This window comes from Opisthocomus hoazin, chromosome 2 (genome assembly GCF_030867145.1).
Source record: "Opisthocomus hoazin isolate bOpiHoa1 chromosome 2, bOpiHoa1.hap1, whole genome shotgun sequence".
In the NCBI taxonomy this organism is placed as follows: domain Eukaryota; kingdom Metazoa; phylum Chordata; class Aves; order Opisthocomiformes; family Opisthocomidae; genus Opisthocomus; species Opisthocomus hoazin.
In genome coordinates this window covers 45,450,310-45,475,041 of record NC_134415.1, presented here as the reverse complement: position 1 = coordinate 45,475,041, position 24,732 = coordinate 45,450,310, and the positions used below count along the sequence as shown (strand labels likewise).

At 40.9% G+C, this 24,732-nt stretch overlaps 1 protein-coding gene across 5 annotated transcripts in view; it reads right to left on the bottom strand.

Annotated features, from left to right (window-relative positions):
* The window catches only part of PLCB1 (phospholipase C beta 1), a 425,067-nt gene that overhangs the window by 298,779 nt on the left and 101,556 nt on the right, over window positions 1-24,732 (bottom strand). For all 5 annotated transcript variants that reach the window (XM_075413467.1, XM_075413470.1, XM_075413466.1 and 2 more), the window contains one exon: window positions 5,009-5,077. In XM_075413467.1, the coding sequence (XP_075269582.1) occupies window positions 5,009-5,077 (69 nt within the window). The remainder of the gene's footprint in view (window positions 1-5,008; window positions 5,078-24,732) is intronic.

The following is a 24,732-nucleotide window of genomic DNA, read 5'->3' as shown; positions in this document are numbered from 1 at the left end:
CACTGTATAAAAATGTACATTTTTGTTCACTGCTCATTGTGTGATTTTATTTTGCAGACCTCTTAGCTAAACTTTACAAGGGAAAAGACATCTCTGTTAGTCTGCAGATCAAAACAAAACTCAAGAGTGTGCTACCACGTAATGTATGAATAAAAGGAAATAACTGCTTTATCAAAACTAATGGTTTTCACATTCCTTCGGCATTTCAAAATACAAACAATGTGAGCCCTGAGCATCCTGATGCTGCACCCCTGCTGATGCCAGCGGCAGCTCTGAGCCTCTGAAAGCTGTGAGAGAAGGTATGCCATGCTTCAAAGAGGCTGCACTGACTTTCTGGGTAGTCATGTCATCCAAAAGAAACAATGAACTGCGTATTAATCTCCTGTTCTCAAAATTTCTCTTGCTCCCTTCCTAAATGATTCTAATGCTTACTAAAAAGGCAAAGTCCTGATAATCATCTTATAATTCCCTCATTCCTGTATAAATTTCATTGTATTTTGAATCCAGGTACTTTTTCCTAACATACACAATTAATAAGTCTTTTCTTGTTCTCTTCAGAACATTACTTTCATTTTTCTTCTCATTTAGAGATATGCTGCAGTGCTCTGTTCTGCTTGAGATTTGCCCTTATTTTAAAGAGTAAGCCTTTGCATGTATATTGCACTGGGACAGAAAACTCTGTTATCGTTTCTTAAAATAGCAGTTGAAGACAGAAGGACCGATCCCTGACAGAACGTGGAAAAAAGAAAGCAATGCTGAAGCTTCTCAGTAACACAGGGGTCATTTGAGTCAACTATGTACTGATTTTGGGTTGCAGGACAATCTTCTCATCCCCCATCTCCCTTCCACTTCATTAGAAACCTAAGTTCCTATAAAAGACATACAGGCTTATTTTCAGATTTTTAATCTTTATGCCCCACTTCCTTTGTTGTAAAACCATTCTGACCCTCTGCTCAAGACCCGCAGGGTATACCTAACCCTCTAAATCCACAAATTTCCTTTGGCTGCCATTAGGAATCCAAAGTAGGATGGAAGCTTGTGCAAGCCTCCTGAATTTGTCTCATCTTCCCAGCCTTGAACACCATTTGGAAGAATTGGTGGACTCTGCTAAGGGTGAAAACAAGTTTTGAGTTTCCTAGAAGGGTTAACACAAAGCCACTCTTACACCCAGAGGAGCTGAGGTGAGGCTCTAGGCTTCACACCATCCACATGGTAACAGCCACTCGTTTTCTGAAGTATGAGAGTGCAGACAAGAATTACCATCAGCTGATAAGACTATGACCTTGGCTCTAGGACTGTGGTCTAGTGCTCGGCTACTCTATGTAGTTTCAGCCAGGTCTTCTGGGTAACTATTCCTGAGATCTGCTCAGGAAGGTCTTTCTTTTGCAGATGCCTTTCCGAGCTACTCCCATACAATGCTGTCATGGCCAGGAATAGTGTTGGTGCTCTGCTTTTAAATCTCCCAGCATCGGGAAGAACGAGAGAGAGATTTCAAGACACTCCAACAATCATCACAAAACAGAAGCTGGAGAAGGACAAGTGGTTTTGCACTCAAAGTGCCAAGCAGAGCTGACCACCTGCATAGCTGCAGCCTAGTGCTAACATACCAACTTTGAGATCTCAGCTTGTTTCTCGTGCTACCTTAACATGACAACTGGAATAAGCTGCACTTTTACGCCTTTGAGGGAACTTTTGAGGCTAAACATAACAGAGAATGGAGAAATGAACCAGACCCCCTGGATGAGAAACCCAGAGAGAAAAAGCTCTGAGTTTATGAATGCTGTATGGTAGCATAAGTGCATTTATGTATCCTGTTTTTGGAGTCCACCGTTGCTGCTCTTCACACACGCTACAGCCTAGGGAGTAATACAAAATATGAGCGTGCCTAATACTACCTTTCTCCAGAGCACAGACTATGCCCACTTAGCCAAAGCATTGCAGAAGACAATCCATAGCTTGGGCTTAATTGCTGGAGCAAAATGTTAACACATTTTCAACACATTTAGGGACACTGTGAAATAGGATAAAACAAAAAGAGCACCACGCCTTCTAAGCAAAAACAAAGCATTTGGGTCTTAATCGTTCATTGATGAAAACTGCTCCAAAATGAATAAAGCTTCTTTTTTTTCCTTATGATAATAACTAGAAGATGCAACAACAAACATGAAAGAACAATCACAAAATGTATACATCTAGACTTACGGAAATATATTGTGAAAAGCAAATGTCAACCAACAAGGCTGAAAGAGAAGCTAACTGAAACTAACTGCTTCTCTTTTTCAGAAATCGAGAATGCTGATGGCTGCACAGAAGACACACTGAATGCAGCATGAGAACAGACTCTGTTTCTAGCCATCAAAAAGCCCAAGAGCTTGGCAGATTAATTAAGCTACCAAAGAAATGTCCCCGATGGTGGATATGGCAGCATATGGGGAAGAAGTGTGTATTCCAGATGGCAATGGGGAAGAAAGGGGTTTTTTGTAACTACAACTGCTTGTAGTCCTCTAAAGCCATTACTTGCTGATGGTCGTCTGTAGCAGCACACCCAATAGGTTTGGCTAGCTTACTATGGTGTGTTCAACACACTGAAATTTAGTTTACTATAAAAATAAAAATGAAGTAATTTTTTATGTTTAATAAAAAGTCAAGGCTTATTAAAGATGACACTTATTTCCGTAAAAAAGATAGCACTAGATCAGAAATACACTAAATGAGGTTTAAAGATTCCCATTAGCTGCTTAAGTTTTTAACGACAATCCAGAGATAATATCCACTCAGAATTCCAAAAATAGACTTAAAAATTTGCATAAGCTGGCAGAAGTCCCCTAATGCAGTATAAAAATTGTCCAAGACTATGGGCAGAGGGAGGGGTGGCAGGGGAATGACGAGAAAATCTCCTAACTCTCTTGTTTTACAGTGAAAGATGCACCAGTGCACAACAGCATGTTGTCCTTCCCACCTGGCAAGGCTACTACAGGAAGCAAGTTCTCAAGTCAATGATGATCCCACCAGATCATAAGCAATTAACTTCTGAGATAGCTAATAAACCTGTGTTAAGTGGCACCACAGCAGTAAGAAGTATTTGCTGTTGAGGCAGCTAAACTCCATTCCACATCTGTGGCTTATACCATAGGCCGTCACATACAGGGCAGGAGGCTCTGCCGGTACCAGTAAACCACAGCAGAGCCGTTTTGCTGGATACAGCTCAGACTCACCATCACAACATAATCATGTGCATCACACTTTTACCATACAGCAAGCAGATTCTGAATGACTTCTACATGAGGGAAGCTTGCTTTCCCACATGGGAAGTACCCATAACCATAGGCCATTATTTATGCTCACTTGGGTGCAAGGGTTGCTCCCACCTGGAAGTAGAGCTGTGGAAAAGAGCCTCGAAAAGCTGGGAACTTTGGCAAGTATCATACATATGTGGTGCTCCTCTCTTAAGCCAATACACCAGAGTTTTTACTAGAAACCTCCATGCAATCACAAGCTGCTACTGCTTGACTTAGAGCCAAGCCTTCCTGCTGCTATATGAGTTTTAGATCTTCTGTGGATGTGACACAAACAGGGCTTCTGTAACACTCGCTCACCTGCAGTCAACACTCCTTTGCTCAGCCCCACAAAGTGGCTCAAAGCAGAACTGGCACAACTGGCCATAAAATGAGTTTTTTGTTTCACACTATTTGCAAGATCCCATCAAAAGCCAACCCAGGTGCCGTTTTCATTCTGCCCACACACAAATCAATGACAAAAAGCAAACTCGTTCACACAGGTGGTGCATTTCACCACCCTGAAAGTCAGGATTTTCTCATACCTTTCATTTAATGCCACTGCTGTCAAATCCATAACATGTTGTAACAAAACAGCCTTTATGTAACCTAATAAATAAAAGTCACCAAGGCAATAGCTATGCATAAATTTTAGCTAAAAACATTTTGTTAGAACATGAATGTCCTCTGTAAAGCGGGGAGCATTTTAAAATAATGTTCTAGCCATTGTTAATACTTTATTGCTATTCATCACAGAACCATTAATCATGGTGAACTCATTTGGTATTAATGTGGATGTTATAAAGTACTTCTGTTGCATTTCAATTATAACTCAGCCTTTAAAATGCTGCCAGCACTACACGGAAAGCTTTGAAAACCAAATTTGAATAGTCCATTCAGAGATAACTACAATCACATTCTGGCAGGGACAAACAACCTTTTCCATTCCTAATGCCTACCCTCAAGGGACCAAGGAGCCCGTGGGGCTGTGCCCTAACCCAGTGGAAGGAAGAGGGAGCCCAGCAGAAGGCTCCAGGTAAGCCACAGCCGTCCAAACCCAGACATGCTCCTCCCCCGAGATGAGGGAAGGAGAAGCATTCATTTGGGCTGCTTCAACCTCACCGGTTCAACCGTGGGCTAAGCGGCAGCAAGGCCATACTTGCAGACCCCTAAGTAGATTTCCTTTTTTCCTATCACACCTGTGATTCCCCAAGGCACTATCTTGCTTCCAGAGCAGATTGCTTTGGTTTTTTCTTTCTGATGTGTAGCGTCTGTCCAAAGAAAAACACCGGAAAGAACACATATCTACAACCTACTGTCTTTAGAGACAGCAAAGGAGTATGCAATATATCAGAGTGGACCTAAGGGAGCTGATACCCTGACCTCTCTGCTGAGAGTTGAAAAAAAAAAAAAAAACCCCCACCTCTTTCTTGGCCTCAAGAGGCACTGAAAGAGAAAAACAGGGAGCACAAATCGCAACACGGACCTAAACAACTATCAGCTCCTTGCCATCAGGGAAGCCAGGAACTTGAAACCAGAATTTTTGTTCCCTTGCTGGAGCAGAGTTTCCAGCCGTGTTTGACATACTGAATCAAACAAAAATGGCTCAACAGTCGTAACACTGCTCATCTTACTATCTAAGGGAACTTTTTTCTTTAATTCTTGCATACAATTCCTGTTCTTTTTATCTAGGTCATCAATGTAACATGTAAGCACACAGCAAAAATTCCTACCTTGGGAGCTCTGGCATGTTTTCCGCATCTGGCATCCTTGACCAGGCTGATATCTAGCAGCTCAGTCTCCTAGAAGGAAAAATTGCAACACAGATAATTATTACATTAGTCAGAAAACCTTGTTGGGTTAACAGTGCCCTACTTCCCACATCTGTCGGGGGCTCGCCTGTTTGCAATGACGCCCGTTGAAACTGAGAACAGTTTCAAGGAGTGCTCTGTTGCACTTAAGTTATTCTAACAGCAATACTAAGACCTCAGACACCTAACTTGGTTTCCTTAAAAATGTGCATACCTCTTACGATATATAGAATATAGAGAAGCCATATGAGTCAAGCTTATTTCTTGGATCACTAAATACTCGCTGCTGTGCTTTTTTTTCTTTTTAATACAATTTTAGATTTTGATGCTTGTCACAGTGTGAAGAAGGTAACCTTGCAAACAGAAAACCCTGCCTCTGCAACAGAAAACCTACTTGATTATTGCCAGAACATTTTGAAAAGTGCACATAAAACCCAAGAAGTGTTACATCTACAATGACAACAGGTTCAAATAATTTTAGTGACTCCTGCTCAGTAAAAAACCTGTACCTTTGACAAGCATTTCATAGTTCATCCGTTACTCTCAAGTTGTGGGTTATGCAACACAGGTCATACTTGGAACAAAACTGGTATGTGATGACAGCTTCTGTTAGGCAAATTCCTGTCCTCCCCTACACATGTGTAACACGAAGAATCTCCTTTCACTGATAACCTCTTGGCTCTCCACCCTCCTTGCCGGTGCCTGGCAGCACAGGAAGGATGGAGGCTGAGGCGAGCCCATGGTGCCCTGGGTGCGCCTGCCAGTGCCAGCCCAGTGGGATGCACCCGCCCCTCCGGGATCAGCACAGGGCATTCACCTCTTCAAACACACAGCAAATTCTAGCCTTCAGCCAACATCATTTTCCCCAGTCTCATCCTGCGACAGGGCATTTTTGGATCTTGCCATGTTGGTTCTTTCTTGAATGCCTTAACTCTTATGGGCAGGGAGGGTTTGGAAGGAGGAAGGATGCAGGAGACTCGAGCAGCACGATTCCCAGCATGATTCCATGCGGCATTACGTGTGCTTTCCCAGAAGCAGCACCAACTGCCCTGCGAGATACAGCGAGAACATCTGACCTGATTTAGCATTACTTGACAATCTTAAAGCACATCTTAATACTGTCCACCTCATTTACACTAGCATTTGGACTAATAGCCCATGTTACCATGGCTCAATTACATACTAAATATAGTCTAAAAGTATTTCAGCAGGAGTGTGGCCACACTGCAATTAGAGCTACACCAGTTCAGTGCATTTCAGCCTTCCAGTAGTAATTGCAAATGCTGTGTGGAGAATTTGAAATCTCTGTGCTGGACAAAGCCACTACTTTTTTTTTTCTTTTTAATTCCAAGGAGAAAACAAAAATATTTTCTCATGGACATGTTATTTTGACATAAGTTGCTTTGTATCCTCATTTCTTTTCCATTTTAAGGGACTCGCTCCTGCACAAGTCTTGTAGAACTTTGTTGTCTAATAAGACATGAGCTCTACCACCACATTTTCACACGACTGTACATTTGTAACATTTCCCTCCATATCCTGTATCAATTCCAATTCTCTTCTGTTGTAGTACCAGCTGAACTTGCATGAGCATTTTTTCAGCTCTTCATCTAGCCTGTTTAGGGGAAACTTGGACTTCAGAAATCTTTATTTTTTGCTCATATTTGCCTGAAAAAGGACAAGGGTGTCAAAGCTTGCAGGGATTAGGAAGAAATATAGGCAGGGTCATGAAAGGTGATATTTTGTAAATGTCCTTAGGAAATAACCCAAATTAAACCAAAGCACAAGGCATATAGACATGAGCACTCTTCCAACAGCGCTGCAGCCTCTCGCATGGACGGCTGATCAGCGTACATGAAAGCTTGCCTACAGCTGTCCCTGTTCCAGCTCAGCAGCACCTCACGGTCTGTGAACCCAACATTCATGCCCAGTTTGAAGCTGATCTTACTTCCAGATCCTAACTACGTTGGTCCTTATCCTGCCCAACGCAAGCACAAGTGACGCAACGAGTTAGGGCAAAGCTCGATACTGGGTGCAGAAAAGCCCTTAATGCACCAAAGGCTGGGTAAGCTCTCACTATTCAATAAGACAACTGCATAAGGAATATCTAAAAATTGCAGAGGACAGCGAGAACTAGCTTTCCCTCTCCCAACGTGACTGGTCTCCAGGCCTGGATGAGGCCAGCTCCTTCCTCATCAAGGGGAAATTGGTTACAATGGTGAAAAAGCAATGCTGAGTTTTACCAGCCACAGATCTGTTCCTGGGTTTGATGATAACATTCCCACACTCATATCATTCCTCTCTCAGTGGAATTTATGTCTTGAGTTCCAGAAAAGTTGGAATAGTGCAATACATCTCCACATATTTTGTTTCTTCTGAAATCTAGTCCATACCACATTGTCATCTCAAAATGCAGCATGATACTCTTAGTGCTCGTGCAGATGCTACAAATTATTTGTCAATTAAAACAGAATTTTTACTCCCTGCCGTTTCTTTTAAAGAAGTGTTGGGAGAAGGGAATGATTCTGTCACTCTCTCAAGTTGCTCTTGTGAAACATGACGTTGCCAATGACATCACTTTACCACCTGGGATGCACCTGCAGTGGAAGGTAAACTTGCTGTTCAACACAGAATAAATGAAAGTTCTTCAAAGCAGCACTATGAAATAGCAATGTGTGCAGGTATGGTAGCAGGTGTAACTTTACATAAAACAGGAAAATAGCACACTGGAGGGCTTATCTTTGAGTTAATGCATGCGGCCATTCAGATACTGGCAGAAGTGAAACTAATGAAATATGGCAGACCTACATTTGGGTTTCTCACACTTGAAGCAAGAACTAAGGCGAGAAACAGAAGAGTCATGACATAATTACAGAGAGAAGGAGACCAGAAAACTCTGCACAAAAGGCAAGAAATCAAAAAAAACCCCAGGGCTGAGAGCCAGCATATTCCATGAGCATCAAGCAACGGGAAGCCAAGGCAGGGCAGAGACAGGCTGAAAGTCCATCAGCAGAAACTGCACAGAGCAAACATGCAGCATGGAGCAGAGACATGGAGCAGGCTTTAACAGCAAACACATAAGAGAAATGAAAGATGCCGAAGAAAAATGGATCTTAAACAAAGATGCTGAGCCACACAGACTGAATTTCAGATTTTTTTTGGTTGGATTTGTCTGGAATTTTAGCTTTAAAAAAAAACCAACAGTAAACAGAATTAATAATTTATTCACTTTCAAAAGTGCAACTAGACCTCCCACAACACAAACATAAAAAGAACCTTTTCAATGGACTAACACATTAGAAAGAGACACAGAAAAAGAAATGGCAGTGACCAGCACCCCCACGGACAGTACAAGGAACCTGAATAACCCTGCTCGGGTCTGCATCCTCCCAGATGGAGGAAGCTGAGGAAGTATAGGGCTGTTTTGGAGTTTTGACTACTACTTTCAAACCGCTTGCATGCCACCAAGGCACTTGTAGAACATGTGATAGCCTGAGGACCCAAGACCTAGCAAGGTCAGTCTCAGAAGAATAGGGGAAGAGTGGAGTTTTGTGTGGCTACTTTGACAAGGCAAGCTGGCATGGCTGTAGGAAAGGCTGACCCCCTGAACGTCACGGCCTTGCTGCACTGTTACCTCGTTGCTGTGCTACCTCGCTGAAACAGAAAGCAGGTTTTATAATCCTGTCCCTATAATCCTTTATATCCCTGTTTGACACGACCATTTCATCTGGGGGGATTCTCTCCTAGGTGGTAATTACAGAAGCCACAGGAAAACAAAGTCCAAAGGCTCAGCCGTCATCAGGTATCAGAAAGGAATGGTCCAGCTTCCATAAGTGCATTTGATACGTATGTTCAGGTCTGCAGAAGCAATAGCCTGATAGGTGCTGTAGTCTATGCTCTAAATTAAGTAGATGAGAGCAGGATATGCATCCATGTAAGTGCCTCTGCAGGCAGCATTCAGCAGGGCTTGGATAAATCAGAATTCATAATGGCCCATTTCTTAGAAGTTCTTTGGTTCAAAAATACCAAGCCTCCTGGAATTCCCTGGCCCCCGGGCACTCGCTTTCATCTTTCAAACAACTAATTACAAGGACACAGAGCAACTTCCCCCTCAAATGAGAGAAAAAGTAATTTCCTATTTCCCTATAGCAAAATGTGGCCAGACTTTTGTAAAGGGAAAATACACTTAAGTGTTAGACAGAAAAATGCCCCATGTCCTGTGCAGCAAAACAGCGCAAGCCCACCTCTGCTCAAGTCAACAGGAGTTTTGCTACTGACTTCCTCCATGCAGGCTTGGAAACTGCTCTCTGTGTTGCACTGGGCACGACAACTATAGCAACTAGAAAAAGAAAAAATTAAAACGAACAAACAAAAAACCTCTGCAAGTCCAACTCTTCCCTGTTTAGAAACCGCCAGTCATTGCCGTTGGGATTTATTAATCTTGCAATAGAGTAACATCTCTTAATGTAAGTGGTAGATCCCCCCCCCAGTAATTTATAATACAGAAATTCCGTAGAAGTGAATTATTAATCCTACCATGTTTGTTTTCAATTAGCAGCTGAGACAGAGACACATTCATATAGGGCTAGATTGTGCAATCTCACTTTTATGGGTGAGCACATACTCACAAAAGCAATAGATTGTGCAACTCTCCGTGACTGCTTCAGCACTTATAATTAGGTCTGCCTGAATTTCATATAGTAACACCAATTTATACCAGCTGAGGATCTGGCTCACTCTTATTTTACACTGCCCAAAATGATGCCTAGTGAATCACAGTGTCTTCGGAACTTGCTCGTAACAACCCCAGCTACAAAGCAGGACTCCTCATTGATCCCGCTGGAAAGCTCTGAAGAGCCATCAGCAGCACAGCAGGCTGAGAGCAGGATCAAGTGTCCTACAGAATTCCACAAAAACTATGTCAAGGAGACATAGCAAAAGTGGGTGTGCATTACAACAGCTGCATGGGTTAGTTGGTCCAGATTACTGATTACTTGACTTATATGCCTAACAAAAATAGTTCCACTCTGCTCTGACTGCTCATTGTGGCTGAGTAGTCAAGTATTGCTCTGATCCACGTTTGTTCAACCTCCATTTCTATGTCCCTTCTGGTCAGATGTTCTTTTTTCCCCATTGTATGAAGTGTCACGGCATGCTGCCAGCAACTGTGAAGCACCGTTCTCATGGTCAAGTTGCTGTAGCCATTGTCATTTAGGGATACGCTCTAAGTGATCCACAGCTAATTAAAGTCTAAAAACTAATCTTCCACTTAGCTTTGAAATCTGCTGGTTCTAGTTCCAAATCTGAAGAGGAAACTGTGCCTGAAAGCTTATCTACTACTTATAAACATTACTAGTCCATCTAACAGAAGACACAACATTGCCTTCCAAGTTTGTCTGATGCAGTGCTTGCAAAATAAACTCTGAAAAACTAAGCCAGTTTTGCAAACAAGCACCATCCAGTGCTACTGAATGGCAACATCTGGTGAAAGTTTTCAAAGGGAAAAGGCCATTTTATGGAAACAAACTTCCAACAGAGACTTAAACAACAACATCTGTTGAGAATTGTTAATCATAATGAAACATTTCTTTAACTCAGAAAGACTCAATTTTAACATTTCCTGAACATGAAAGCATTGAATATTTCTCGAAACAAAAAATTATGCAGTTCTAGGTTACTTTTATTTCTATTCTGCATGTAAAAAGTGTTACTTAAAATAAAAACATAAATTGCTAATTTCCTTGCAACTTGTTAGAAAGAAAATACTAAAATCAATGTTTGAATCTGATTTGGAGCAATCACAAGTTATGCTAAAGAAGTATCTGGCCCTATAGATTCAGAGTAAATATATATGCAAACTCAGCAATTTACAACCATTTGTAGAATACACCTCAACCAGGTTTCAGAGATTTTGACAGCATGCTGATCAATCAGCCACACTCAGATTACTCCAGGACTAACATTCTCTGCAGTGAGAATGATCATTTAGTGCTAATTTAGAAAGGGTGCTTTCACAGCTACAGGATGTCATATATAATCCCCCTGTTAAAATCATATCTATTTTTCCCCACTATCATTAAAAACAAATTGAATGAAATATCATTAAGAATAAACTGAATGAAACACTGACTTGTTTCCTCATCCCAAAGGAAAACTGTGGAGGACTGGTGAGGCTGATTTAACAGAAACCTGCATCAACAGCTACAAGAAGAAATAGCAAGGCTGTCAATGCCATTAATGGAAGCTGAGCTAAGGTAGCGCTGTGTTCTCCTGAAAGTCCTCTTATATAATTCATAAGCTGCATCCCACTGGAGACAGATAGTCCCTGAAGAAACTGTCTCCATGTTTCCTCCTGGCAGCACACAATTCAATTATCAGGCATCAAAATCATCTGCTAAGTCAATAAGCAAACAGCACAGTAGCACGTACACGCTGAAGTCAACGGTAAAACTCTCCCTGACAATAGCAAAGTCTTCCTGCATAAAGTTGTTCTTCACAAGTTCAAAATATTTTATTACTTTCCCACCTACTCTTTTTAACAAGCCATTGAAGATGATTATATTAATTATATTATATAGATTATATTATTATATTAATGCTATAGCTCGTCAACCTGCTCAAGGCAACCAGACCTCTTCTATCTGCTTGCATGTGATGCTTTCCTCAGAGGTTATGAAGAAGCAATTGCAAGACATTCAAATGACGGAACAAATACTCAGGTTAAACTGAAGATGTATTTCTAAGTTAGCCATTAGCTTCCCAATGGGTTATTAAAACTTTTTGAGTGTTCGAACTTAGTTAAAGCGATTCCTGAATTCTCTGCCTTCTAAACATCTACTAAAAAATTTCAAAGCACAAAACAAATCCACCACCTTGGCACCCAAAATGAAAAATGAGCAAAGTACAGCTGTTCCTGAGAGGTGAGAGAGACAGAAAGCACTGCGTTGCCTCCACTACTTCACTCAAAATCACTATTTTCCATCTCTTCCTTTCTGTCCAGCAAATGCTGGCAGAAGAGCACCACAGCCCTGTCCACTTCACGCCCATTCAGAGCATGAGGCTGGGAACATTTCACCATACACACAGCGCAAGTTCAACTCCTGGACCTTTGTCTCTTGGAGTTATTTTAAGTGAGGAGCTGTTTGCCATCATGAGCACTACATCTTCCCACGGAGGTGGTGGAGGCACTCTGCCCTTTCTTTTGCTGCCTACGGTGCTAAGAGGTATCCCCCGAGGCAGGGAGCAATGGAGATGGGAGGAAGAAAGTAGATGTGCCCGTCTAACACAGCGCAGCAGCTTGGCCAACAAGAAGGGATGCTTTTAAACATTTGCTTTGACCACAGGAGTGCCTCAGGTCTGGACTAGCATTTCTCACCAAATAGTCCAGGCAGACACTCGCTCCCTTTATACCTTGTGGTATTCATCCCTGATTCAGGCAAGTGAATGCTTAAGGTTAGTGCTTCATCTGATTCAGAGTACAGCTTTGACCCCCACCATCCCACCTTCTTCCTCTTCGGAGAAGTTCCCTGCTTGCTTCCTCAGCCTCTCCTGTTCTGCTTTCTGCGAATAAATAAATATGGTTGTTAGACAAGGAGAAGAGTGATGCATTTGGGAACTCGTTATACCTGGCTCCCCCAGGGGCTCTCCCAGCACTCTTGGTTAAAGCACTCGATGAGGTGATCACAACTACAATCAACTGTACCTGGATGATAGATGATCTTCTCCAAGTAAACAATTTCAAGGGGTTTGGCTTCACAGGGAATGCAAATTTTTTGATAATTAATTGAACAGAATGACTTCTTACCACCCAAAATGAACCATCTGCACATCCTAGCCTGAGCTAAGCTTTATCAGGTGGTCATTAACTGTTCTTAACTCAAAAAGAGCTGGAGGACCTCAGAATCTGCAAGACAAGAACTAGTATTTATGATTAGATTCAGCTGCTCTGCGAATGAGCTCCAAATACCTTGCAAGGTTTCTTTGCTTGAAGGTTCTTCTTGAAGTGCCAAGTTACATGACACCCCTACTGAAAGACCCTTGCAGCAAGCACTCCTATAGAAGAGTAAGCCACAAACTGAGAAGTTTTTGCTATCTTAATAATACTTAGTTTCTCATTGTATCCCTGGAGACATAAGAACGGCAACATTTTCTAGCACAGAGAAAATAGTCTGTGGTTCATATGAAGCACTGGGCTATTAAGGAAAAAAATGAGAAGGAATTTTCATGCTAAGTACCCTTTTAATAATGAAAGTAAAACAAGTCTTCTACATCTATCCATATAGTTCTTTGCTGCTTCATTAAGGAAAATTTCATTTACTTGGATTTACAGATGCTGTGGCTAAGCAGTCTAGAAACTGGTGCATAGATTTTGCAACGCAAGTCTTAGCGCAGAGAAATAGTCAGGAAGCAGAAGAACACACAGAGGCAAAGATTTGCTACCTGCCTTCATCACAGCAAACTGACTGGCGCAAACAGGTGAAGGACAGACCAGAGTCAGTGTGTTATGATCAGCAATGATGTCAGACTTTAAAAGTAATGCACTGGAAAAATAGAAAGTTTCCATAACAACAGGTAAAGACTTTTGTCTGCCCCCTCTTCAGACTTGTCTGAAGCTACAGTTCTAGTCCAAACTCATCAGTGCTTCACAGAGTATAAGCTCAGCTTGGTATATAAAAACAATTACTTCCTCTGTTAAAGTATCAGTTTATACTCCACAAAACCAAGTCATAAACCTTAATCTTACAGCCTAAATACACAAGCCAATCAGTGAAATGAGAAACCATATGTGGAGTAAGCTCCCAGCAGGACAGAAGAAAACAGTGGCAAAGCTGGAGAAGTATCTTCATATCTTCGTCCCACGCCCGTTAGCATGCAACCTGCTTACCATGCTGCTGCCTTTGCATAGAACTCTTAACTGCCAGTGCTCTACCTCTTCAGGCAAGACATCGTGCCCTGGAGCGACTGAGTTGGACACAAGCTTGTTACACGAGAGTTAGGAGCTTTACAACAACAGGAACCTGATGGTTTTTAGAGAAATCTGTGCTCAAACAAGGCTGGTTACAAGCAATGTGCCACAAACCAAGTGAGAAGTCAGTTCCTGGCAGAGCTGGAAACAGGTCCTTGGTCATTTAATTTCCCATTAGAGCGTGCTACCTCCCCTGGCCAGTCAGCTGTGGAGAGCTGTATGACTGCTTTCTTGTTTTAAATGTTTCAAGGAGCTCACCCGAGACTCCTTCAGAAGCTGCATCCCACCACACTAAGCTGCAACACAACAGGAAATCCTGCACCAGAAGTTTCTCATCCAAACAACTTGGTTTTCTTGCAGCTGGCAGTGGGAGTTGCACAGACACAAGCACCTCTGATTGTACTGGTTGGAACTGGTTTGGTTCTTCTAATATTGCCCTTATGGAGCTGCTCCTCCCACTCACACAACTGGGTAACAACAGGAGGAAAAGGAGAAGTGATGAGGTGCAGCCATATTCAAAAAGAAAAGAGCTGGGGGAGGACCTGGTTCCAAAGAAAACAACAAAGCATATTGTAGGCAGCCTTCATAATGGGACTTGACTGATTTTTATTCACATAACTGAGAATAACCTGGCAATTTTTAGCTTTCGAGTTGTAAGGGAAAGTACAGTGAATGGAAGTTTTAAGCAGCAGGTAAAAAAGCAGTATTTCTATTAAGAAACTTCTCTTTTCACATCAAAAGTCATAATCATGTGTGATTATGATGATTAAACACCTTCCCAGAAGAGGCCATATCATATTTTCGGGTGCCATTACTTCACGCTGACAAGGGATCACAGACTACATAAACTAACATTAGAGTTTTTCTTTTGAAGGAAGTGTATTCTTTCCATCAGAGTGCCCCAAAGAGTCAACATCTGGAACAGAGACTTTCACCTCAGGTGAAAGAGTCATTGTGTAACTCCTGCCTACTGCCCCACACCACATTACAACTGCACCCGACGCTGCAGCTCCTCCTCAGGCAAATCTTCTATCAACATAAGATTTTTTCCAAGATTGAACAAGATCAGCTCCTTTGAACTTCTTCTATAAAAGCCATTTTCTATTCATGCAGCATAACTTTGGTCCATCCAAAAGAATACCAACACATTTAAGGCTGTGAATACACATTTTTAGAAAAGTCTTCAGCAGGTGAGAGTGCTTTTTGGCAGAACTACACTGTCCTGCAATGGTTTTCTTTCTGACTAGTTGTTTTTTGCGGAGGGGTTTGCAGACTGTACATTTAATTAATGTCAACAGCCTGAAGCTTTTGGCTTCTTTATAATAAAACAATAATACTTTTTATATATCTAAACTTTAAAAAAAATGAGAGATTAGGATACTGGAGTTTCTCTGCTCCCTACATAGCACAAGGAGTTTTCAGGTTAAGGCTCAACACTGCAATACATGCCCCACTTACACGCCTATGACTTCCATGGAGGGATAAGGTAAAAGGATAATCAACTGAAAACTGTACACAAGCAGAATGTAGATTCCTGCCAACTCCTCTAGCTAAGGCCCTGGCATGTCCTACTTAACTGGAAAAACCACAGTCCAGGCACACTTCCAACTGGAGACTCCAGCTATAACATGGTGCTTAAGGACTAATGTCAATAGTTGAAAACTCACAAATTGACCTTTATAAATAAGTGCACTTCATGCTTTTAGGGCCCAAAGTCTGGTTTCTGTGATGCATTGAAAGCCAAAACTGCACTTAAAGATACATTGTCAAGATTTCTCCCCAAGACAAGAAATCTCTTGGGATTAGTTATTTTTGTAGCATTTCTGTTATTACAGGGTGAAGATATCTCACCGAGTTTTTAAATTAATCATCCTGGTCTTACATCTAATCCGTAACAGACCTGGACACTGAAGAAAACCTAAGCCATCTACATTTTAGAAAACAGAAAGGCAGGGAAATGACCCCAGCAGCCATAAGCACATTAGTCTGATAGGTAAAGCTTTAGACCATATGATGAAAGCAGTATAATAATGTAAGATAAAACAACAAAAAAATAAGAGACCGCACGAGCTTGCCAGCCAGATCATATCTAACTAAGCTGATAAGTATTTTTCTTGGCCCAGGAAGCTTTGAAGATCTTCTCTGCCTGAATTTTGACTAATTACATGAGCCAGAATTGACATATCATTACCCAAAACTCTGGTCACCAGTACTCAGAGGTGAATTTAACTTAAAGTAGGTATAGAGAGGGTTTCAAAAGCGATTGCAGAACTGGGAGTATGCTCTTATTAGACCAGACTAAAAGAGCTTGGCTTCCACAGAACACCAAAAGGAAGGCTAAGAGGGGTATGACTGTAAATATATGCATTGTACAATCAGTTAAGGGGAAGAGGACCTATTCAATCTAGTAAGAAATAAGAACTGAGCTATATAGATTCTAGTAAGTATGGGCAAAATTAGGAATATTTTTCTTTAAACACCAAAAGCAAAAATCACTTCTAAAATGGAGGTTTGACGTGCTTCTGAATATGAAAATAATACATGCACTAAACAATATCCAAAAACATAGAACTAACACAGAAAGCCTTTTTCTGTAGTATAGACCTAAAGGAATCATATTTATTTACAGCTTGACTTCTCACCATTCCAACCACCACACAGCTTTATCTATAAAGTTACCACAGGACAAGTGAGAGAATAAGTCATTAAATACTAATTCTTCAGTGGCCTATCTTGCAGGTCTATCCCAAGGAAAATTTATATTTCCAGGCTCTTTACGTGAACAAAGCAGAAGCTGTACATGCAGAAAGAAAAGCTTTTCCCAGCCAGATCCTCAACAGTTTGCTCCTCTCAAGGAGGATAAAGTACACGAACAGCTTCAGTATCAGCTGAAGATGTCCACGTACAGCCAAACAGATGAGAAACATTTAGGTGAGTGCACAATATAAGCATAAGAAAGCACTGGTTTGTCGTAAGGCAAATCATATTTTGCTTCCTCCAATGTACATAGTACCTAGTGCAGTAACTGAGCAGCAACTCCCAATGGCCACATTCTTCTGTGCTGCGCCAGCAGACAAACGATTCTCCTTGTCAGAGAATGCTCACTCCATCCTCCTGCAGTCCATTTCCCTTCACCTGCTGTTGCCATATTTTAATCTCCCTTATTACCTCCATTTGCTGCTTACCTTGTAAATATAAGTGAGTTTAGGGCATAGTTATTTGTTCAGTATTTATTAGGGAATTAATTAGCGGGGAGTAAGAATTTCTTGCTAATTTATATTGTACAAGCTCTAATCATTATTATTTTTGCATACTCCCAGGGTTTATGGATAAGCACATTTTAAAAATCAAAGCGAAAAAAAAAGAATCCCCAGATCAGAATCAGTGGGTGAATCTCTAAAGATTTAATTTACATTCATCTGCTATTAATCTGAGTGCATAGTAGTCTTCAACATTATTTTATAAATCTCTAGACAGATCTGAGAAATTATTTTTATTAAGGTATTTGCATGTTCATGCCTCAAATTCTTCTCGTCTTGGCAGCTATACTTGAAATTGCAATTCACACTGAATGAGGAAATACGGGTCATTATGGAAACACAACAGATATGAAGTCAATGGCAACTTGTTGGAAGACCTTGAATTCTTGCCAAACCACATTTCCCAAAATATTTTGCCCTACACCACAATCAAGCCTCAATTACCAGCTACTCTCTCCTGCAGGACCTAGCTGCTCTGAGCATGCAAGACACACACACACAAAACGTAACCAAGTCATAATTCTGCAAAAAACCTGGCAACAGAGAGATATAGGCTTAGCTCTTCTTATCTTTAATCAAACTGAGCAAAGCGCTTTTCTTAGTAAGGACTCACTTCAGCCTGCACCCTAAGTGTGCTAATAGTTGGTTGTGTTCAGCATTACACTTCGTCATGCTGTAACACACACATTTTACATTTGTTTCATTGCCTCCATCTAACAGGTTGGGGGCTGCTACAAGGTTGGGTTTGTTTGGTTTTTTTTTTCTGTCTGTGACTTGTCTCTACATGTTGACAGCACAGACAAAAAAAAAAAAAAAATCATTTTTCTCTCCTATCAGGGCACTCTTTGCTCTTTACTGTTTATATTTTGTTCCAGTATGCGGAGTTAAATGCAAAGCAGCAAACCCAAGGTTAACCCTGTTGTCTAATGATGTTTCCTTACTTAGCAGTTAGTTTTACTGCAATCTTCTGGTTTCTCCCCCACAAATGTTCTCAGTTCTGTTCTCCGGAGTGTAATTATTGTAAGTACCATTCCCCCTGCAGCAGCATACTAATACTTCTTGGCTTTTCAAAAGATGGTTTGTCTTCTTGAAGGTGACCGAAACACATCTTGAAGAAAGGATCAAAGGGCTTAGTCCTGACAGGGTACTACAATAGAAAGTTAGGACCCAAATACTTTGTGGAACCATGAGACTGAGATACTGAAACCTCTAGAATATACAGCACAATATGGCAGTCTCTGCATTTCTGAAACATATGGAGGGCAGTTTCCACAGGCAAAACCAACCTGCAACCCTGAATGGCATTTAACACCCAGGCACGCTGGTTTGAACCCGTTCGTATTTCATGTTACAGAAAAAACTTTATCACCGCATGCACTTGTCCAGAGCTCTCCATTATATGACCTGGGTGTCAGCTCTGCATTTCTTTGCCAAACTTTAACCATTCAGCATGAAATAATTCTGCTGGATGATTGCCTGGGCTGGGGTTGGTTGGTGGTTGTTATTGTTAAAGTAGCAGTCAGGGTAATTTTACCAATTCCCTCAAATGAAGCTGCAATTTCTGAAATAAGGCACGTCTCTCCAAAGGAGATTAATGGGAGCCAAAACGGTTTGGAAAGCATATTTTATGCATGTTCTAAAATATCAACTACTTCTTGTATCTGGGAAGATCTAACATCTTCCTGCTTGGAGAAATAGCTCTGGATTTTAAGTCAAACACGTTGTCTCTTCCTACCAGACCTGTGAAAACACAGCCAAGTTTGCACAAACTAGAACACCAGAAAATCTCAATTTGCATATAAAGAATATAAAAAGTAGCGGAGAATATATGTTCTATCATTCTGTGATTCTGTGATTCCTATTACTATTCTCAAAATGCATAACGAAGTTTATTCTAGCATTTTGTAACTTCTAAGTGATTAAGTTTGCAGCCTAAGTACTCTCTTAACAAGTGTCCCATTTCTTCCTAAATAAAATTTCACATGTAATAGAATTGTTGTTAAGAATCAAGTGTAAGAATTAGCACTTCTTTCAAGGCAGGCAAGGCTGCCTACAGAATGACACCAAAGAGGGCTATTAATCGGTAAAAGCATGCTAGTTAGAGGAAAAAAATCCTGGCAGACTTAGAAAATGGATGCTTTTTCAGTAAAGATGTGGACTGAGAAACAGCTATTTTTGTCAACATCTTCAAAGAAACTTTTAAAGTTATGGAAAGTAAACAGATGAAAATCAGCAAGCACAGTGTGGAGTTTTTTTTTTCCAGAAAAACGGCAGTTTGAAAACCAACAATGGAAGAAGACAAATCTATTTAGGAGAACAAAGAGAACACCACTTGGGCAGAGGCTAGGGTTCATGAAATCACCTATCATGACTTTAATCCATGCACACATCAGATCAGGCATTTTACTGATGGGATTTTAATTGGAGCTTGGTCACCCTTGAAAATCCCTCCCATAACACATAGCTAGGCTGGCTGTAAATCAGGACAGTAGGGATGATGACACAAGATAATAAAAATTAGAAACTGCCTGACAGCTAAGCCTGTTAAAACATGCAGGGGAGAGAGCGGATAAACAGGAACTTGCTAGAAGGTCATATTTGTATGTTTTGTAGTCAGCTCTTGCAGCTTTATGATGACAATTGTGATATTTAGGGTTACATTTTGTCATTTTTTTAATTACTATTTATAAGTCCAAGCTCCTGCATGAGAATTACAGGATTACATGGAGTGTGATGTGTATATGGCTACAAGATTTTAGGCACATATCTCCTGGCTTTTATGTGTATTCATGAAAAATACTTTATCCAATTAAACCAGACAGACTCTCAGGTTCTCATCATCTTTCCCCAGGTACCAATGAGCTACCTCTATTAAGTACAGGCCACATTTCACCATGTTCTCTCCCCCCCCACCAGGTGTTTTAAATGAAACCACTGGTGGCAAATCAACAAAGCTTCTCACAGAAGGGTCAAGAGTGACCGCAGTGAACATATTTTACTTAATAATGAGCAAACATAAAATGTGCATAAACCCTGACACAATCATTGGGTATGTGAAACACCTGCTTTCCAGTAACCCTGGTTTTGGCCTCACTGGGCCAGATCCAGAGGTATTAGTCAATACAGATTAGGGAATCCAAGTCTATGCTGCCACAACAGAGTTTTTCCTGTTATGTATGAAGTGTTAAGTAAACTTATTCATTTACTCAAGCCAATGACTCATGTCAAACATGCAACTCTAAATTTCACTGTGGAGCTTTTGCAGAGCAATTAGCTAGCACAAATCCAAACTTAAAAAAGGCATTTTGGCCATGACTCTTTGACAGCACCACGCGACACGCTCTTAACCCCAACTTAAAAAACTTGCAAATATAAACATGGCTCTTACTTTCTTCTGATATTGTTCCCATGTATGAAGAGTTTTAAGAGCTTTGCTATAAACGTAGCGATTCTCTTAAAAACAAATAAAAAAAGTGGGACTTGTGACCCTCTCTCTTCCACATCTTCTAAATGTATTCCAGTTACGAAACTTGCTTCTTGTATAACAAAGAAAATCCCCCATGCAGACTCATGATGTAAAATTTTATACTTCTTTTTCAGTCTGGATTATATTCTCCAGGATCTTCCAAACATGACTCCAAACACTAATCTGCTTATCAACAGCTCTTGGACTGTGGGTGTACAATACCCAATGGCACACCAGTTTCTTTTCCTAAAGCAAATACAGTTTTCCATTTCACAAAAAATTTGCAGAAACAGCTTTAATTTCTCTGAAAATGTGGCTTGACATGTCAATCCAGACGAGAATTTACCTTTTTCAGTACAGAAAGGCCTCTTAAATTCTAACAGCATTCATCTCTTCTTTAAAATAAGTTTTTATTCAGGTTAGTAGAGGCTTAGAATAATGTGGCCAATTACAATACAGTATCAAACCAGATTAAACATGAGACTGATTTCTTGAATAAGTACGTCCCCAAGATGGCAGAAGTCTTCAGCAGTCTGTTTTACACAACCCAGTGTATCCTTGTGATTACGGTCCTGAAGGAGGAAGACAGATCATTGGGTGTTGTGAAAGCCCAAATGTTTAAAACCACATAACTGTTTCAGCAACAGTAGGAGTGGTATTTTGATTTTTTTTTTCATTATTTTGAATAATTTTTATCACGCGCTTAAACTAATTTGTGCTTCAGAAAGATCCTATCAGTATTTGAGTAGTATGTCTAACCTTCACCAAATAAATCAACTGATTTAGACCCTTATTGCCCTGGACATAGTAGCTACATTTGATCATCTCATAAATTGTTGCTCACCTCCGATTCTCAGAAGATTTTGAATAATCCATTATCAAGCAAAAGCCTAAATAATGTAATACTGTTTTTCCATTGATGGTATATAGTTCCCCCCACCACCACCCCAAAATTCAGAGTTAAATAAAACTGTAGGCTGGGCATATCGACTCTATTCATTTCAGAAGCACTGGAGGCATTTCTTTGCTTTTGCTATACTCGCCATACAGAGACAGGAATCTGCACATTGTCTTTTCCCCCAGCAATAAATCCCAAGGAAAGATGACAGCAATGCAGAGAGTATTTCTCAACATCCTCTACTGCCAGATCAATTTTATTTCTGAAGGGGTTTTTTGCTCTGTCAGAGTCTGAGGCAGGCTAAATGCCAGGCAGTATGAAGGAGCAGGAAAGACTCACTTCCTGAATGGATTTAAAAGGAAAACTATAGAAATAGCCAGAAAATTACCACTTACTTTGGCTACATAAATCCTCCTAGAGTTTCCCTGGAATACAGAAATCCTCCCCAGGACTGTCTTAGCATGTTTCCGCATTTGGCAGCTGCTGCAAAAATGGTTTCACTTCAGGAGCAGATGCACCAATTCCTCCTGAGGTATCCCATATAAAATATGAAAATATGTCCTGTACATGAGCGGTACATGTTGATGAGGGAAGCGCATCTAATGCTGCCACACACAGCACACGTTATTGACTGTACACTTTTAGTGCTTGCATTATGCTCCCCAGTTCACTGCTGTTGGGACTTACCCCAACCCTTTGGACAGCTTCCGAGGCTGTTACAAGGAATGCAGCCCATGCCCTTCTCTGCTTACAAGTCCAGGAACCAACCATGCACTTGGTAACAAAATGTGTCCTCTGGGCCTACAGAATCATCACTTCGCCCTTTACACGCATATGCAGCAAGTCTCTGTCCCTTTCTCTTCCAACCTCAAAATTAAATTGTTTCCAGAATGCTATAGGTTATATAAACAGGGGGGGAAAAAAAAAAAAAAAAGAAAAAAAAAGAAAAAAACCCCCTTGCTTCTGATACCTGATAGGAAAATGGTAGGAACTGCCACCCCCATAGGCCTTCATACATCTGCATTTACAGCTCCCTGAGCACAAGGAGATGGAAAAGAATCTGATTTGAATTTATTATGTAATTTCTATGGCTTTTATGGAAGACATTTTAACAATTATCTACTATGCATGCAGGTTAACATATGTCTCATATTATGGAGTCAATATCCCACCCAGTGTAAATCTCAAAGTTCATCATGCCCCGCATTAAATTCTGTAATGACTTCTAAAAACAACAGTATAATCTGTAATGTCAATACCGTACTGTAGTTCAGGGTTATAATTTGTTAGGTCAATAATTCACCACAGTCTCCTAAACTTAGTACTGTCTTCCTCAAAAGCACTAAAATAAATGCTGAAAAGGTTCCCAACAGCATATTTATACTTATCTATAGTTAGCTCTGCAGCATCACAGAAATACATCACAGAAATTCTATACATAAATCAGACCACCATCTCAATTTCACACTTATTCTCCAAGGAGTGGCATAAACAATTGCAACTGCTCCTCTAGCTCATGATAGCCTTAATCCATAGCACAGTCTGCAGAGTCAGTAAGACTCCTTAACGTTTTGTTCTCTTTTGACTACATCCAGAGTTTGAGCAGAAGCCAAAGGCTGATTAATATCTAAGAAATAAGAGGATAGCTTCTGATTAGAAAACCTTCTGATTTCACTTTGTAATTCAGCCCCAATAAGCAGCTGAGAGTGGTCAGGTCTTTGGACTGCAGTCATCACGGAAAAGGACTGGCTTCAGGATGACACCGGATTAAAGAGATGTGAAAGGGAAAGCATCTCTACCCCATGCACCACAGAATTCGATAGAGGAAAGGTCCATCATGCAGAGGTCCTCCCCTTACTGGAGCTGCTTACTTTATTCATGCGTAACCTTCCGGGTTACCTACAAGCCCTGTTCAAAATCAGTCAGTAAAACTAAAGCACTGATTTTCAATAAAGGGATGAACAAGTGTCAGCTTGGTTATTACATCACACTATTATTTAAAAAAAAAAAAAAAAGAAAGAAAAAAGATAGTATTTTTTTCTGTTAGGCAGGTAGGACTTCTATGGCATGCAGAAGTCTACGGATGTGATCTGTGGTGTCTGAATGCTTTCAAAAGCTTGTCTCTACCTTTGGAATAGATACGAGTTCCATGAAGGGGGGGAGAGGGGGGTGGTGGGGGAAGCCCAGCCAGCAAATGTTGATGTACAGCAGCACAAAACTTTTTTACTGCAACTTTTGGGAGATCCAGTCAATATCCATTGTAAGCAATTATGGGTCTTTTTGTGTGTGTGTTTCTGCTGCAGTATCTCTGTAATTGCCAAGTCCAGATAGGCCTTCACCATATAATTATTCACAAAGTTCATTTAGTAAGTGATGCAGATAGAATATACAGGAGAAAAATAGTACCAGTCAGTATGAAATTACATTCCTAACAGCACTTCTGCAACGTATCTCTCTAAGCAGAAAGTACATGGCAGGCTAGGACTGAAAAACCTCTATGTGGGCTCGAGACCCTTTCTTCATGTTTCTTCCGTACTTCAACATCATTTGTTTTCCTAATCTAAAGCGGCAGGCAGCAGCCTGGACCTGCACTTGCAAAATCCCACTTGTACCACCGGGAAGCACAGAAAAGACATCACACATCTTGCTTAGAAAAAAACAAATGAAACAAAACATAACTGAAGTCCTGTACACCCGTATTTTAAACGGAACTGTTGCAAATAACATGTGAGACGTCAGAAACAGGGAGGCGGGGAGCGCATGGGAACTTTCCTCAGTCTCCTCAGCGTATTTGCTGTAAGCAACTCGCTGGCGTGTTGGTGACAGGACGACCATGCAGGCACACTCTGCACAGCACTGCAGGAACGCCTCTGCCTCCAAATGCAAAGTCACTCCTGGTCTGGGAACACTCTTAGACAGGGGGACAAGTGAGGACAAGGAGGAAGCAGAAGAGCGCAGGGAAGAGGCAAGGGCATAAGTGGTTGGCAGAAGAGACATTAATTTTGTTACTTACTCCCAGAACAACTTTTCTGAAAAATCCCAAACATCAACAGGAAA